Genomic DNA, 17796 nt, shown 5'->3' with positions numbered 1-17796 from the left:
TCTTTTGGAGCAAAAATTAATATGTAAGACCTGGTCTTATTTTATTGTAAGACTGGGCCTTATATAATATAAGACCAGGTCTTATATTAATTTTTGCTCCAAAAGATGCTTTAGAACTGATGGTTCAATTAGGTCTTATTTTGGGGGAAACACGGTATATATAAACATATATATACATGTATATATATTGGTACACACACACACACATATATATACATGTATATATATAATTTAATTGTAATTGACATTCAATATTATTCTACTTCAGCTTCAGGTGTACAGCACAGTGGTCAGGCATCCACACCGTCTATGACGTGATCCCCTTGATAAGTCCAGTGCCCATCTGGCAGCCTACAGAATCTTGACAACATCATTGATTATGTTTCCCATACTGTATTGCATATCCCCATGGCAATCTTGTGACTACCAATTCGTACTTTCTAATCCCTTCACCTTCTCCCTTATCCCTACCCCTCTCCCATCTAGTTACCATCAGTTTTTTTCTCTATATCATTTAATCTATGTATGTTTTGTTTGCTCATTTATGCTGTCCTTTAGATTCCACATGTAAGTGAGATCATATGGTATTTGTCTTTTATCTCCTTTACTTAGAGGGAGTCGAGTTAACCTAAGCAGATGGATTTCCTTTCTTTTTTTGTCTGAACAGGGTTCAGTGATGATTGTTACATTAGTAACTTATTATTGACTTTAAGCTATCTTCAGATATGGGCTATCACATAGAATAGAAGAGAACAGACTCAAAATAGACCACCTGTGTTTGAACCCCAGAGTTGCCGCTTACTAGCAGTATGATCTTGGGCTAGTTACTTAACCTCTCTGTGCCTCAGTTTCCTCATCTGTAAAGTGGCAATAATAGTAGTGCCTGCTTTGTGAATTACTGTGGGACTAAATGATTAAACTACGTATACTACTTATACTACTTCGAAAATGCCTGGCATATTACAAACAATATGTATATGTTGTTCTGATGCTATCCCATTTATATGGTTCAGTGATACTGTTAATTTGGTTATGTGGATAAGTTCATTCATTATTCAACAAATATTTCAGTGTGCAGCAGCATAATAAAGCAATTTTGAAAAATGGACTGTGGAATCAGAATGCTAGAACTCAAATCGTAGTTCCACCATTTACTAGCTCAGTGATACTGGGCCCGTCTCTAAATGCACTGTACCTCAGTTTTGTCATCTGTAAAATAAGTACAAATAGTACCAACTTCGTAGGAGTGTTGGAGATTTGAATGAAATCATCACCCTTAGAACAAGGTCTGGCACGCAGTAATCCACTAGCTGTAGTAAATACGAGCTATTCAGATTATTGTGTTCCAGACACAGTCTGCTAAATACTGGACGGTAGAGTGGTGATTAAGGATAGACAGAGTTCCTGCCCTTATCAAGCTTGGAGTAGATTGAAAAAAGAAACATATTAAATAAGAAATTGAATAATCCATTAATTGGGTTCATTATAAACACTAAAATATATAGGTTGCAATAAGAGTGTAAAAATGAGGAGGGAGGAGTGGGGCAAAGGATTAGAGGGCTTGGGGAATTCCTCTTAAAGGGGTCTTACATTTAAACTGACAACTGGGGAATGATTAATATCTAACCAGAAAAAGCGTGGGAGAAGAGTCTGGTTAAAGGGAATGGCATGTGCTGAGATAGGAAAGAGTTTGATATAGTGGAAGAACTAAATGAAAATTTCAGTTCTCTTCAGAAAGGAGAATTTCATGAAACCTGTAGGGGTTAGCTCAGATACTGCTTTGAAGACCTTGTTAAGGAACTTTATAATTTATTGTATAATCAGTGAGGAACCATTGATATGTTCTAGACAGGGGGAGATTGTAATTAATTAGAGTAGAGCCTGATTATACAGGTATGTTCCAAGGTCCCATGACTTGTCATCAAAGGCATTTTATTTAGTGAATGTGATCGTTTACAAAGCAGCTTGATCAGTGTTAGCAGCCCAAGACAGCCTCAAAGAATAGAGAGTCAGTGTGTGTGTAATGGAAAGATCCTTGGACTAAAAGTCAGGAGACCTGGCTCCTAACAGGGCGTCAGGAGACCTGGCTTCTGATTCTGGCTCTGCCACTCGGTAGGAAACTTGCCCAAAGTCACTCAGCTATCTTTTCTGGGCTCAGTGTCCTCAACCATAAAACGAAGGGGTTGGAGTGGATGATCTCTAATGTCCTTTCCAGTTCCAAAAGTCTAAGTTTCCAGGAAATCCATCTCTTGAGACCCAGTTTGAGATCATCAATATGCATAAACAAGGAGAAAATAGTTTATATAAGTGAATAATCTGTCTTTTTAAAGAATAAGACTATTTTTTAACACTAGTAGTTGGTAACAGAAATGCAACTGATGGTTTATGAAATTTTCTCAAAAAAAGGAATCTTAAAAGAATCTCAAGATATAGTAAAGCACCACCTTGCATTCACTTAAATTATAAAAGTAGATAATAGACTTCCAGTTAATGTTTCACGGTGACTTAAAAAGTAGACCGATAACTTGAGATTATTTAAAAGTGGTAAAATATTTGGGGATAACAAAATATGTCATATACTAGAATGGTGATAATATGGAGGGGAGAAAAAAGATGTATGGCTATGTTAGAAGATATTTTTGTTACACATAATAGATACATTTAGAATTCGCATACCTTACAAATGGAATAATTAAAATTTGAAATTATTACTGGCCATTTTATCACTTCAAATATTTTATATTATGTAGCTGTCTTTCAAGTCCTGGTTTTAATCTGTTGAAAGTTAGACACAGCTTGAAAATAGTTCCAAAGTTAATGCTATCTTCCTTCATACAAAGTATCTAATTCTTTTGGTGATGTAGAAATTCACATACTAAATTTAAGCTTTTAATTAGATTTTACCATTGTGATGTGGACTTTACTTGTGGAAACCCTTTCTACTCGTTTGTAGTAATACTTTACCACAATGTAACATTTTTCCTTTTACGTTCTTCAAAAGGAATATTAATGTATCATAAATTCAGATATTTCTGGTCCTTTATATAAAATATCAATTGAATATTAATGTATCATAAATTCAGATATTTCTGGTCCTTTATATAAATATCAATTTATATAAAATATCAATTGAAAGGTGTAATTTCTTAAAGAACACTGAATTCAGATTCAGATATTTTTGTGGCTAAAGTTATTTGATAGGGATGGGAATTATTTTATTGGTTCATAGACCAATATTCACATTCATGCCATATATGGAGCTATAATGCTGTAATTTTCAAATATTATATACTTAATCAGTGATACTAATACAAATCACTTTAGATTCTTAGCAATAGAATTAAAGTAGCAATAGCAAAATTTTAGACTAACTAAAATTTATGTATTAGAATATAAAATGCCAGCTATCTTGTGGTAAGTTAACTAGTTAAGATGGATAAATAGTTATGGTAGTTGGGATTTGTTTATGGGACAGCACACCAGTCTGATTCATAAAAAGATCATCATGTGATATTTACTGCCAAGTCACACATCCTTGGAAATAACAACTGATCATATTGAAAATAGGTTTTGTAGTCCAAGTATGTTTTCCAATAGCTGGCATCATGGACAAGTTTTATGACCAAATTCAAGAAAAAAACAACAAAAGAATCCTGAAAATCCCTTCATTCTCCCTGCAAAACATTTCTTTGGCCATTGTCCCCTACTATACATTAAATGTATACATTTCATCTTTATTTCAGGCCTCTGTTTTCTTATTTTTGTTCATGAACTACCTGTTTCCCATTTGTTAGTGATCAGAGTCCTTCATTCATATTGGAACATCAAATCATTATACAAATCGATTTTGGGGGAAAACTTAGTTGTCACTGAATAAACAACATGTTAGTAAATTAAAAGTCTCAGATTATACCAACCACCCATCATTCAAGTAGGTCAGGTACATTCTATGAATTTCATGATTGTTGATGGACTTTTGAAGATAGTTGGTGGCTTAGCTTTGAAATGTACATACTAACACAAATGTTCTCAAATTGTTTATTTCACTTGTGTTTCTTTAACCATTTGAAAATGATGGTCTACCTTTATTTTCAATTAGTATTTGTTTAATACTAATTGAATACTAATTGAATTATATTCATATACTTCAATACTAATTGAAGTATATGAATCACATGGAATATGTCTTTGAGAAACGATTGCAATGGTTAAGTATCACAGTAATTAACCTTGGTCTTAAAGATTGTAGACTCTTAGATGTAGGCATATGTGTTTGGATATATACGCAGGGACTTTGAGTAAATCACGAGATATATTACAAATCAAGTTATGTTGAATTGATTTTGCTTACATTTAGAAATGCATGATGACAATGGATATTATGGTGATTCTTGCTTCTCTGACTTTATGCACAGAAAAGAAAATTCAGTTCTATGCTTAATGTGATCAATATGTCTTCCTTTTTTCGGTTACATCTAAAAGTCACCTATTTTCAGCATTCAAAAGTGAAGCATCTATTTAATGGAGTTGCTGCTGTCAAATACAACTGCTGTCTAATAAGTTTGGAGCAGCTTTCTTTTCTTTTTTCTTAAAGCCCTTTCACCAGATCCACATCCTACAGTCCTCACATTCTTGATATAGCCAATAAAAATTCCTTAGGAAAGGTGGTATCTTATGCGAGTTCAAATGTTTCAAGAATCAAGTTCATGTTCACAAGTTGACACCTTTCAGAGCAGTTACCACCCAATTTTGTTACCCAGTTTTTCCAACAGACCCGGCTTTGTCTTGTCTTGGTATAAATGCAAGATAGATGCTTGGAATCACGGTGGAGCAGGTGCTGATCTAGGGTTTCTGGGCATAATGAATCATTTTCTATCTCCCAACCTTCAAATTTCAGTCTTGAAACACAGAATAATTTGAGTTAAGATAGCAGATGAGTTCCTTTGAGTTCTCCAATTAGAGAAATATGCTGGGATTGAGAGGTGCTGTGGCGTTTCAAGTAGAGTTTGACGCTCTGGATCACCTTTAGAGATAAAACATGCCTGTTTTCTTCTGCAGTGAATCAGGCCCCATCAGAACATACCTGAATGACATTCTCAACTGTTCTCCAATTTACAAGGTGAATTGCCACTCATTTTTTTAGCACCACTGTCACTCTCTTCACTATCTTCAGCTCTACACAGTTTGTTTTGTTTTGTTTTTGTAGTTTTGTTTTTTTCGTGAAGGGCTTTCTATGGAGTTTCTATAGAGAAAAAGACAACTAAATTAGGGAGAATGAATTGTGATAGGAAATAGTCATTTTTATGTTCAGCAAATATTTATTTAAGTAGCCATACATAGTGGCTAAGAGCATAGACTCTAAACCTAGACATCATGGGTTAAAGAGCCAGATTTACTGTGTGACCTTAGGCACTGTGTGACCTTAGGCAAGGACCTTAGGCACCTCGGTTTTTCAACTGTGAAATGGACATAATAGTAGCACCCACATCCCAATTTATAAGAAACATGAATACATGCAAAGTGCCTAGCATACATTAAGAAGTCAAATGGTAAATATCATTATTAGAAATTATCATGTCTTTAGGAACCTGAATTTAGTACTACTAACTTACTGGGAGGAAAACATCCTTTCTCAGTAAAGTAGAAGATAAAAAAGATTCTGTTTTCCTTGTGGCTACATTCTAAAATACTATAGGTTGATACTTAATCTTTACGGAAATATGGCAAGCACATATTTCTGGGAGAAACACTGATGTGTATAAGCATACATGTTGATTTTAGTTACCTGACAAAAGATTTCAAGCAGATGGTTATTTCATATCATTGAGCCCTAATATGTTAAGAGGAAGTGACTAACCACAGTCTTTAACCAAACTCCCTGATCATTATCTACTGGCAAGCTGTCAATCATGATGGAAATGATAACATGAAGATCAAAGTCTACAATTATAAATTCAGGAAGTAAAGATATTACTTCTAGACTAAAGTATTTTAGATTAACTTTCAAGTCAATAGTCTTTACAACTCAGTGTGGCTTGGTACTCCAAGAAGATTTAAATTATTTGTTCATTGCCCTATCTTTTAAGCATACCAACAACATGGTAAGATGGGGCAGGGGAAGAAATCATTGTATGGTATTAACATCCTACTACTTCTAGTATTTATAACCTAATGTCAAACCAGCTATGCAATTTAGATTAAAGAATATCTGGTTTGTCCTACCAAAGATATTTAGCTTTGTATTATGTTTACTTAAGAATTTGTAATTGGTACTTTACTGCCTGTTTCAATGGATTTGTCATAGTTAAATTCAGCTAACTTTATATTCTGTTTTTTTTTTATACTTTTGGTACCATTAATGCAATATGAGTGAGGTAATATATTATGCTATACAAGGATTGTAACTGATTTCTTACAATTATACAGTATATTTAAGATGTACATTTTATGATTCTTAATATTTGAATGGAAAATACATTACATATGAAGGTGTTTTTTTAAAAAAAAAACAAAACAAAAAAATGAAAAACTTCTCTGTCTTGCATTTTCCCTTCATTTGAGGCAGTATACTTCAACTGTAAAGTATGTAACAATGTCTGTTTTAGCAAAAAGAAAAATATCTCACCTTTTGGAGCTATAAAAATATACAGAATTGAAAGCTGACACCTAATATATTTTTCATTAGATACAGATGTTCAATGTAAATTCTTATTCATGAAAATCAGGATCACTAAAAATTTTCAGATATGATGAGTAAGAGTAAAAATATCTTTTTGTAAATTAACTTTTAATAAAGTACATTTTTCTTTTTATAATTTACAAGTTCTTTTAAATATTATAATCATCTTGTCACTTAACATTATGAATAGAATCTTTAAATTGCCATGGAGCTTGATGACATAATACCTAAAGACCTTTTCCAAATGTAGAAAATCTTAACATATAAAGGAATCATTCAACAGTTGAAACTTTACCTTCTATACCTTGAAATTTAATTGGTAATTTTGAAAATATTTCTAATATTTATTTGTCATATTTGTTTGCAAAATAACTTTCTTATTGTCAAAAAATGCAGGCCAAGATGGTGAATGCATGATACAAATTCTGTTGTGCTGGCTTTTTGTATCTTGAGGCTATTATTTTCATTCTTGAATTAAATTGAGCTGCATACAATTTTGAAATAATAGTAGTTTTGAATAGGCTATGTCTGTGGTGAGTACTTAGAGCTACTGATGTTTTGCCACCTGCAGAAGTCATTATCCTAACTGGAGGCTAAAATGTGAACTATCCAGTAGGGAAAAAAGAACTTAAAAAGAAAAAAAGTAACTCTCTTTCCTTTTTTAACCTTCCCTCCCCCGCAAAACTGAAAAAAGAATCATTTCAGACAGATGTTTATTAAACCCCAAATATATTAGATATTGTAAGGTTAACTTTCAGCCAGTGGTTTATCTGTTGTTCCAGTTTGGTTATATTTATTTATTTTAAGTGTTTATGCAATTGAGCTGCATGTATTTTTAAGATAAAAGTTAATCCTATGAGAGTTTCAGTATAAAACCTTAAAATATTTCCTTTTATTTATCTGTAAGTTAACCACATAAACGTAGTACTCAACATTTTCTCCAAGTTTTCCAGTACTTTATTTCTTCTTTTGTTAATTCACGTGCTCACCAAACACATTTACTAGGTGCCTTCTCTGTGCATTATATTATGCTTACCTCTGTAGGAACACACACACAGGTATATACCTCAAGAGGTTTATAGTGTCTTGAGGAAGACAAGAATTTTCATGTTACTAGCTATACAGGAAGTTTGATAATGCCATTGTGAGAGATACCCAGGAGTGGGACCATCTAGAAAAGGGATCAGTGTGCACTGGGAGAATCTCTTCCTGGATTTCTGATCAAAGGACTGTGGGAACTTGGCTAGACAGATAGAAGGTAGGAGGACATTGCAGGCAGGGGCCATGCCAGGAACAAACAAATGACGGTAGAAACTGGAAGGTCTGCTAATGGAACTGTGAAAGCAGGGTGTAGACCAAGGAGCAAGGTATAAGGACGTCAGATTAGAAAGATGTATGAGAGGATATGAGGAGTTCTTTGGATATTGGTTTAAAGTAGATATATTTCACCTTTAAGGTAGAGAAGATTAGGAACTATGCAATAAAAATGAAAAGTGACCAGTGAGGATGATGTTTAGCAACAATAATTTTAGCAATGGGGTGTGATATGTACTGGAAAGAGAAGTTGAAGATACAGGGAGTAGCCATTGCTCCTATTGCTAGAGGTTTAGGTATCAGATCATGAATTTTTTAAATTAAGATTATGGTGCCAGAAATAGTAGGAAGTATGAATCTTCGGGATGTGTGCATAATAATTTATAGGAAATTAAGGCAGGGAAATAAAATATTCTGAAACTTAGAGAATTACAGAAAAGGAGAGAGCTGTGGGAGAAATGAGTTTTGGGGAAATGAGTTATTAGTGGTTTTATAGGGCTAAAAATAATAGTGGTTTTATAGGGCTAGGGGAATGGAGCAGTCAGGAGTGACAGTTAAAGGGTATAGGGTTTCTTTTTCGGGTGATAAAAATGTTCTAATGTTGACTGTAGTGATGATTGCATAACTCTGAATATACTATACTAAAAGCCATTGAATTATACGCTTTAAATGGGTGAATTGTAAAGTATGTGAATTATATCACAATACAGCTATTATAAAATAAAAGAGAAAAAGAAAATATGCTTTGGGAGCACATAAGAAAGAAGAAAAATAACCTTTAAGCAGTTAAATGTCAGGGATGAACAATTGTGAATTATGTTCATAAGAGCAGTAGCTGAAGCTGTGAGTGGTTGTGAAGAGAAAAAGGCAGAGATCTGAACCTGGTAATTCCACAGTTCAAGGATTGTGGCAGGAAGGGGAATGGTTAGAGAGACAGTGTTTTCTTACAAAGAGAGCTTAGCAATTGCATTAATTTTATCTGTATTCTCTTAATCAGGAAAACAAATTCAGTGGAATTTAGAGATGTGGCTTTATGCAGTGGCCGTGCTATGAAGTTTCCCAATGGTGGTTGATTTTTTTATATACTATGGCTCTCTTTCAAATTAATGAAGAGAGCTATGGCATTCTTATTAGCAAAGACTATGCATAACACAAAATACCAGTGCTTCTTTCTGCCCTTGTCTTGCAGGCCAAAGTAATTGAAAGGGCCGCTTAGGATGAGAACTGAACAAACCTCAGAGGCCAAACTGTACAATCATTGGTAAAGCTAGTTCTTTGAGTTTCATGGATGGCTTGATTGCTAAATGGTGGAACTCTTTCACCCAGAATAGCATTTTGCCAGTTTTAATGTGAAATACAACTTTTATTCAGTTAGAACTGTATTAGAAATATATAAAATACTGAGATTCTTGAGACCAAAGGGAAGCATAAAATTCCAAAGAAACCATTCTTTTCGGCGAGTTCTTCTCCGAGACACATAACTCAGCTGGAGTAGAAATTTTGATGATAAAAACTGTGTCAAATAGGTTCACATGAATGTCATATTTGTGTTGGGGAATGATTATGCTTTCATAATGCTTCTTTTGTTATTGTAGGGAAGGAGATTACGGCAGAAACGTTTATGGAGAAATTGGATAATGGTGCCTTGCTCTGTCAACTTGCAGAAACTGTTCAGGAGAAATTCAAAGAGAGCATGGATGCTAATAAGCCCACAAAGGTAAAAGATCCCAAGACAAATAACTATTAGGAGGTGGATTACATTTGTAGTTGTTTATGAATTGATTTTAATTTGAGGATTCTGTTGAGAATGGATGCATTAATGTCTCTACTAACAACAAAACACAGAGTGCTTTTTAATTAGGTAACAAGTTATTTCTCTAATTACATAATCCTTTTGGTAAGTCTAATTAAGTAAAAGCTTATAGAAATTGATGGTATTAAGTACTGTGTATAAACTGTATATAAACTGCCAGAATCTGATGAACTGATAAAAAATAAAAATTTAGCAGAGAAAAACTTATGTCATCAGGCAGTGAACACAGTCTAGCCAAGAAGGATTTTCTGAATAGGTCTTTGTTTTCTAAAAGATCATTATGGCAGAATATTGGAACAAAATACCTAAAGTGCATAGTTTTTTGTTTTAAATGAGTAATATCGTTGAATTAAGTAACTTTGGACAAGTTATTTTCTTTCCAAGAGCTCACATTTCTTTTTTGCACATTAGTTCTAATATTCTTGTCTGGTTATTATAAACGCATAATAAAAGTGTGATGTTTGATGTATTTTGAAGGAAAGAAGATAGATGATACTTCTAAGATTTTAGTAGAGAAGGAAAAGAGGTAAGAAAAAATAAGGTTAAAATAATGTTGAGGTCAGCTTAAAGTAAAAATAAACACCAAAACAACTGTTCAACTTTCTGCAACGCTGGTGAAAAAGAGTAAAACTGATTATGTACAATTTCTTTATGACCAATGAACTAAAATCCAAACAAAATAAAATCAAGGTTCCTAAAATACTGTACTTTTTTTTTTTTGTAGAACTGTACTTAGTTTGGAAATAATATTTTATATCACTCTGTAAAGCACTATATAACACACAAAACCCCTCCATTTTTTATTTTTTATTTTTAAAGCAACTCTGTGAACGTGTTAATTAATGTAGTGTCTCCCAAATTTGGCTGCACATTGGAATCAGATAAGTATCTTTAACAAATACTGAGACTTGGCTCCCATGCCTGAATATTCTGATTTAATCCCTACGGGGTGCAATTTGGGGACTGGGATGTCTGAAAAGCTCCACAGGTAATTCTGGTGTCCAGCAAAGTTTGGGATCCACTGCCTTCATTTTTTTCTGCCTTCATTGGTTAAATGTAGACTAAGTGATTTGTGCAAGATCGGCCAGCTAGTGAGTAACCGAACAAGGAGTTGACATCCTTTTTCCAAGTCTGGTGCTCTCTCATTTTAGTTCACTATGGGTAACATAGACGTGAGAAGATTGTTTATGAAAATGCTTTGGTCAAATTTAATGTGGAAACGAATTATTCTTCTGCTGTTGTTTACATTGTAATGTAACTGGCCTTGACTTTAGCTTACAGATGAGGACACATAATGCTTACTAGGAAGACAGTTTGTATAGACAGTTCACTGTGAAATAATAAATGGGGGGAAAGTGTTGTGTCCAGACTCTTCTGAGAACATTATGTTAATATTGCTTACATCCTGAAACCTCTATTTGTGTTGCTTATTGTGGAGGAAAGAGAGCCTATTGCCTCAATGTTAAAATCTCTTGAATCCTTCATAGTAGCAAAGAATAAACAAATCTAAGGCTAGTGTATAGTTTTCTGATTTTGTTTGTTTTGTAAGCTTTTGCTTTTGAAAACAGAAGCTAAGTTCCCCAAATTGAATTGTAATCATAAGACAGCACCTAAAGCATTAGTCTATGGTTTAAAAGTTTTGAAGTTGACCATTTTTTATTAGGGTTCTAGTTTTGTTATTTGTTAACTGGACGTGTCTGAACCTCAGTTTCCTTATCTGTAAAATAGGATTAATAATTATATAATATGCACTATATATAATATGTAATACAACTTCTAGAAAGCATTGCACAAAAAAGGCGCTAGATAAATATTATCTCCCTTCCCTATGTGAAAGAGTTAGAAATCCTGATGAGAATTTCAGATTAACTAGAAGAAAAAAAGAAATGCTTTGTAAATGTTCAGAACATGATAGCTAATATATGCAAATATGTGTACATTTGGCCCAAATCTCCATGGTAACATGTAATATTCAGAATAGTTATGCATCAGGATTTTGCTACCTGTTTTTTTGAAACATTTCAAATTATATCCTTTTTATAATAAAACTATAAAATGTAAAAAAAAACAAAGTAAATTTTCCTTTCAAAGGGGGTAAAACTGAAGCAAGGTTTTAATTAAACTTGAAATATTTCCTTGACTCTAAGCCATTTGTTTAGTGGAATACAAAGCTCAACTTTATTCTGATTATGATAAATATGTTTTGGTATAAAAACTCAGCTGTGATAATTGAACAAGTGTGGGTTTAAAAATGCCCACTACGACCTCGGTTTCAGTGCTCAAGAAAAATCAAATTACATCTGAGTTAAGAAGTTGACACAATTATTCTTGACTGAATTGCCTTCTGTGTCCTTGGCAGAATTTATGTATTTCACAACTTCCAATGATATTCAGCTTAAATCAAAATAGCATGTGCCTCGCTGTATGAAAAATGCAAAGAAGAGTAGTTTCTCTGTTTTGTATTTTATGAGAAATTTTACAAAAGATGAGAAGACAAATGATTAACATCTTTGTAGCTATAATTGTTTGTAAATATGATTTTGTCAAGATTCATGGTTTTTAATCCATCTTTTCTATAAATAGAAGTAGATGTTGTATGAGATTTTACAGTGTTTTGTTATTATTGAATCTAAATTTATACAAGAACAGGGTCTTTAAAACTGAGGTACTTAGGTTTATAATGAATATTTCCCACGTAAAAAAAAGGAGGATTTCAAACTGGGTATAAGTAACCTGGAGGTTACAAGGTTGTGTGTGTGTGTGTGTGTGTGTGTGTGTGTGTGTGTGTTTATTTTCCATTTTGGTATTTTGAAATTTAGGGACAGTAATGGTGAAGATAGATGAGTTGGTCAATACTTTGTCTGAATTAGTGAAACTATGTTATGTTTAGAGAGATGTTAAAATAGATTTTTTAAAAAAATTAACAACAAACTTGATCCCATGTAAGTTCATGTCACATGAAACCCTTTGTAATTTTCTTCTAGCAGCTTAAATGTCACGTTCTCATTCTCATAGCAATATTTTTACTTTGCCTGATTGATAGTTAATTTGGAGATTTTACAGCTGTGTAAACACATTTGAGTGAGTAAGTTATGCTTGGTATGTGTGAAGTATGTCTATGTTAAGAATGATTTAAGCATACTATTTGGAAGCACAGTTAATAATGAGACTGATTACATATTTAATATTTTAGTTATAAATCCACGACTCTTATATCCTTTTCTGGCTAGATAAAAATACCCTGAGTGAAAATAAATTATACACTGTGATTTTTTTTTTTTCCAGGCATCAACAGATAAATATAAAACAAATAACCTGTCTGTTTGTTAGCTATAAGTAGTTAGTCTTAACCTTTGAATTTTCTCACTCTGCATGAAAGCAATGCAGAGATTTCACAGAATTAGGTAGTAATTGGACAGAAGCATTTAAAATTAGTGTGCAGCAATTTAATTTTCACTAATTTTATTTGAATTAATAGACATACTATAATATGATCAATTTGCTATAATTATAAATGTTAATATTCCTGAAGCTGAGGATCTTTAAAGACAAAAATCTAGACAAAACTTATCTTTCTAATAATACCCTATTGGGTGAGAAAACCAAAACAAGTCCAAGGGTAGGTTTTATGCCTTCTGTCCCTTAATATTCTGACTCAAAGTTGACATCTCCGATCGAGACAGAATAATTGTTACACTGATGTATGAACTTTCACTTCCTGATCCAGATAGAGTCCAACTGTATGAATACCTTCTTATTGTATATTTACTCTGTTCTTTTTCCACCAGTCATGATTTGAGCGTAAGATCCTCTCAACCACCAGGCATCAACATGGTACAAGATATTCAAAATGTTCAACCTCTCTTTTTCTCCCAACATTCCTTTCTATTTGTCTCATTTATCTTGAGAGTCTCTACCTCAGACATCAGAGTTTCCCTGGGTTCAGAGCTTCCTCTGACTTCTAAAAGCCCTGGGTAGTTAGATCAGGTTTGAAGCTCATAAAGTGGGGTGGGGGAGTTCTGTTACCTAGTAGAATGCTACATCATGCTCTAAGGAAGGAACTAAACATTCAACATCTAAATGGAGAATCCAGTTCTTGTTTTTCAGAAAGAACATCCTAGTTAGATAGAATGCCCGTAGTACATTTGCCCATCAAGAATACCTAGTTCTCTGAGCTGTAAGATAAAAACACCTCAGGATGTTGTACCATCCAAGAATTAAATTAAAGACATAAGGATTAGAGTTTTCCCCTTCAAAAATCAATAGAGTGTTTTGTTTACAGAACATTTTATCAAGTTGAATTCAGAGAACTCCAGAAATTTGTGTTTATTGCTGATATCTCTGACAGAACAGAAAGTATGGTAGGTGATAAAAGGTGTTTCTTGAAGAGAACGTCTCAGCTACAGTTAAGTTAGAGTTATCCATATCTAGCTACACAACTAAAATCATTGTATATTCCTTGAAATTCATGTTTTTGAGATGTAAACACAATGCTAGAACTAAACCAATAGAATGAATCATAATGAGATGGAAGGAAATAGGTGTAATTATGTGGCGATCAAAGTGTTTTTTGATGGGTTATTTTGCTGCCTGGGACTGAGGGGAAAGGAAAAAAAAATAGTGGTGAAGTCCAATTCCTCAGGCTTTAAAATGCGTAAATATAAATATCTTCAAGTTTTAAATATATTAAAGTAAATTATTTCCCAGTATAACATTAAATTCCCTTGTTACCATTTGTGTCAGTCTCTGACCACCTGGCAAATGTTTTATCTCTACATTAAGGATAATGAAATATCTTGCTTAATGTTTTTCTCATCGAGAGTGTTTCTATTTCATACCATCTTACAGGGATAGGACTCTGTAGGGCTTCAGTGCCATAGTAGTAAATGTTTATATATCATGTATAATGATATGAAAAGGAGCTTGATGGTTTTTTTTTCCTTCCCATTCTCAACTAGTCATAAGGGACTTGATATGACCTATACGTAAAGGCTGGAAAAAAAAGTAGCAGTGTGAAAAGTAGGCACAGTAGGGATGTGCACAGTAGGGATGATGTGCCTGTTGAATTTACCTGGTTATTCAGGCCTAATTTAAATAATCCCATTTGTGACACTTCTACTGGATGACAGAGTATTGCTGGGCACATCCAAAAATATTGGCAAATTGAAGAACTAGCACTAATTTCATGATAAACAGTTCAAGTTTGATGGTCACTGTTATCCTAAGATGGAGAGTCAGCCTAGGTCAAATAATAGCAAGCTAGGAACATTTGCTTGGCGTCCTTTCCAAAGACGGCCATGTCCCTCCATAGCCCCCTCTCCTGGACCCAGAAACTTCATTTAGTTGGCAAAGCCTCCATCCTAGATTCTCATGGAATTTATAATCTACCCTCTGGAATGCATGTATTGTATGAAACTATCTAGTTTGTCTACTGTTCCCGCTCTTCAAAATCAAATCAGCAAAATATTCAGACACAGAAGGGTTTGATGTCTTGTGTGATATTGAAATGTCCATGGTCCTTGAAGGTTACATCGGAGCAGGAGCTGATGTGCAAGATAATAAAAGAGTTTTGTGATTTTTGTCAAGTGTATGCAAACTGCTTTTCAAGTTTTCTATCTATCAGAATTAAGAAAATTGCATTTCCAGACCATTAGATACATGCCAAGTACCAGGATGTTTACTAATATACTTCAGCCAAAAGACCAAATCTGGAACAGCAACTCTGACTGAAGCTGTCACTTCATTATAATTTTCCTGCTGTTCTCCACATCCCGTCCATCTTTTATATTGGCTTAAATTGAGTGGAGATGTGCTAGAAATCACTTCCTTTGAAGTGTTTGGATCGTTGCTAGTAGCATGAATTTATGATGTTTTCAAAGTTGTAATATTTTACTTGGTCCTTCTACCAAATAAAAATTTGTTCCATATGTCAAGGAATAAAAATTCTGACAATTGCCGAGAATATCCATGGCGATTATGCATTCAGGAAAAAATATAAATATAACGTCTCATGTGTTCAAAGGCACACTATAGTGAGGTGGACTTCGGTCAAAAATCCATCTATTACCTGATCTCCACAAGGTGTTTCTCTTTTACTAATGCACAGTAAACAGGTCAGTTCTTTTTGCAGATTAGAAGGAAGCTGTGCAATAAAGACCTGAGATCATTACTCTTTTCATTTAGTAGGTTCTAGGTCTATGAATTGATTTTAGTCTGGGCATTGGATCATAGGAAAGATGCTCTCATTTTGTTGTTGTTGCTGTTTTTATTATAGAAGTCAAAAACTGAGGGAGTTGCCTTTCAGTGTACACCTAAAGGCCTCATGAGAAATAAACTACAGTCAGATCTCCTGTGGGACAGGTCGTTCTAGCAGATTTGATTAGCCTACTTTGTGTTCTGCCAACAATCTCCATCTTGCCTCTGGAAGTTAAGAAGTGCCACAACATGTTCCTGCCACCCTGGAATCTCCATTCTTTTTAAAATGAGAGAGCTTCTGTCACTAGCATTCTCATTCTGGAGAGAAAAGTCACATTAAAGAAATCTGGAACTTTCTCCACCAACCTGTTCTTCACATCGTAGTGAAAAACAGAGCCTCTTTTGGGCCCCAATGAGTGGCATAGTCAAAAATATGCTTAGGTGAAGTGTACATTATAAATCGCGTACAGTATGTCTCCTCCAAGTTTTGAATTCCTTTATCTATATTATACCAAATGATTTCTAGCCTTTTAGTGCCATTTAATGTGGGCTAGCACTGCATGTATGTTTGTATTGGCAAATCCAGCAGACTTTGACAGGATCATCTGTGGCTATCCATGCTAGCACACGAAATTCTAGTTAGTGCATTTAGACTAAATCAATTCTGCCAAGTCTGAAATTACATTCTGTTCTCCTCAGACTAGCACCCTCAAATTTGATTACATAAATAGAGGGAAAACTCTGCCATAATACACTTAGTGGCACTCAAGTGTTTGAATGTATGTCGAGGCTCTGTAACTAGTAGGCCAGGAATTTTTGTGTTGGCCACAAGTCTTACTGTGAGGAGGATCTACATTCATCCTGGTCTAGGCTGCAGTGTTTTGATACCTGGTGGAAGTTGTCAGCTCTGGCTATGGCTAGCTGAGATTTTAAAGACAGAACAATGGTTCCAGGAATGTCCAGATTAAGTGATACTCTCTTCTTAGCCTAGTTCAAAAGAATACCAGGGATGGGGGGATTTCCACCATGTACCTTCCCTACTTCCTGAGAAGGCATGCTTGCTGTTTCATCTTCCATTTTATCGTTTCTCTTCATGACTGTGTCCCTCCTCTAAGATAATAATTTTAGCTCTTTCCCATTTGAAAATGGGAACTGGTGAGAGGACAGCAATTAAGCGAGGGTCAGGAGCCCATACCAAAGGCAAATTCTATTATTTGAATTCCTTATACTACAGCTATTCTGTGGAAAATCTTCCATATCCAAAAGCACACATATGAAAGAAACTTGATAGATTTTTCCAAAATTGACAGCAGAACTTTTGTAAATTTCAAAATTTATGTTTACCCACAATGAATTGTGAAGTGGAAAGAGACTTTTCTAAAATATTAAAAACTTTTGTTCTGATTAATCATGCTAAAAGAAAAATTGGGTAAGCTTTCCTTCTCCCCATGAAAATTTTTCTAAATCATTGTTTATGAAGCGGCAATCAAAAAGCCTGAAGATAAAACCTATAGGGAAAAAAATAAGGTTCTTTCAGGCAGTTAATAAAAAATATCATGTTGTTTTTCTGTGCTTTGCAATGGTTCTAGTGTTTACCATCTTTTAAAAGGTATTGATTTGTTGTGCTTCCTTTTCTAAAAACACTTAATTTCTTATATAATTTTGCATTCATAATCCTGTATTCTTTTTCATAAAAACGATCCCAAAATAGGATAAGCTGAAACCCCCACAGAAACAGTTTATTCTCCAACTCTAGCATATTACCACGGACTGCAAGTTTTCCACTCCACAGTTT

General features: G+C 34.0%; 1 protein-coding gene across 3 annotated transcripts in view; it reads left to right on the top strand.

Annotated features, from left to right (window-relative positions):
• The window catches only part of GAS2 (growth arrest specific 2), a 259404-nt gene that overhangs the window by 134407 nt on the left and 107201 nt on the right, over positions 1-17796 (top strand). For all 3 annotated transcript variants that reach the window (XM_081062994.1, XM_081062995.1, XM_081062993.1), the window contains one exon: positions 9589-9710. In XM_081062994.1, the coding sequence (XP_080919120.1) occupies positions 9589-9710 (122 nt within the window). The remainder of the gene's footprint in view (positions 1-9588; positions 9711-17796) is intronic.

This window comes from Rhinolophus hipposideros (assembly GCF_964194185.1).
Source record: "Rhinolophus hipposideros genome assembly, chromosome: 10".
NCBI lineage: Eukaryota > Metazoa > Chordata > Mammalia > Chiroptera > Rhinolophidae > Rhinolophus > Rhinolophus hipposideros.
The sequence above is the reverse complement of the archived record's forward strand: the minus strand, read 5'-3'. Positions and strand labels throughout refer to the sequence as shown.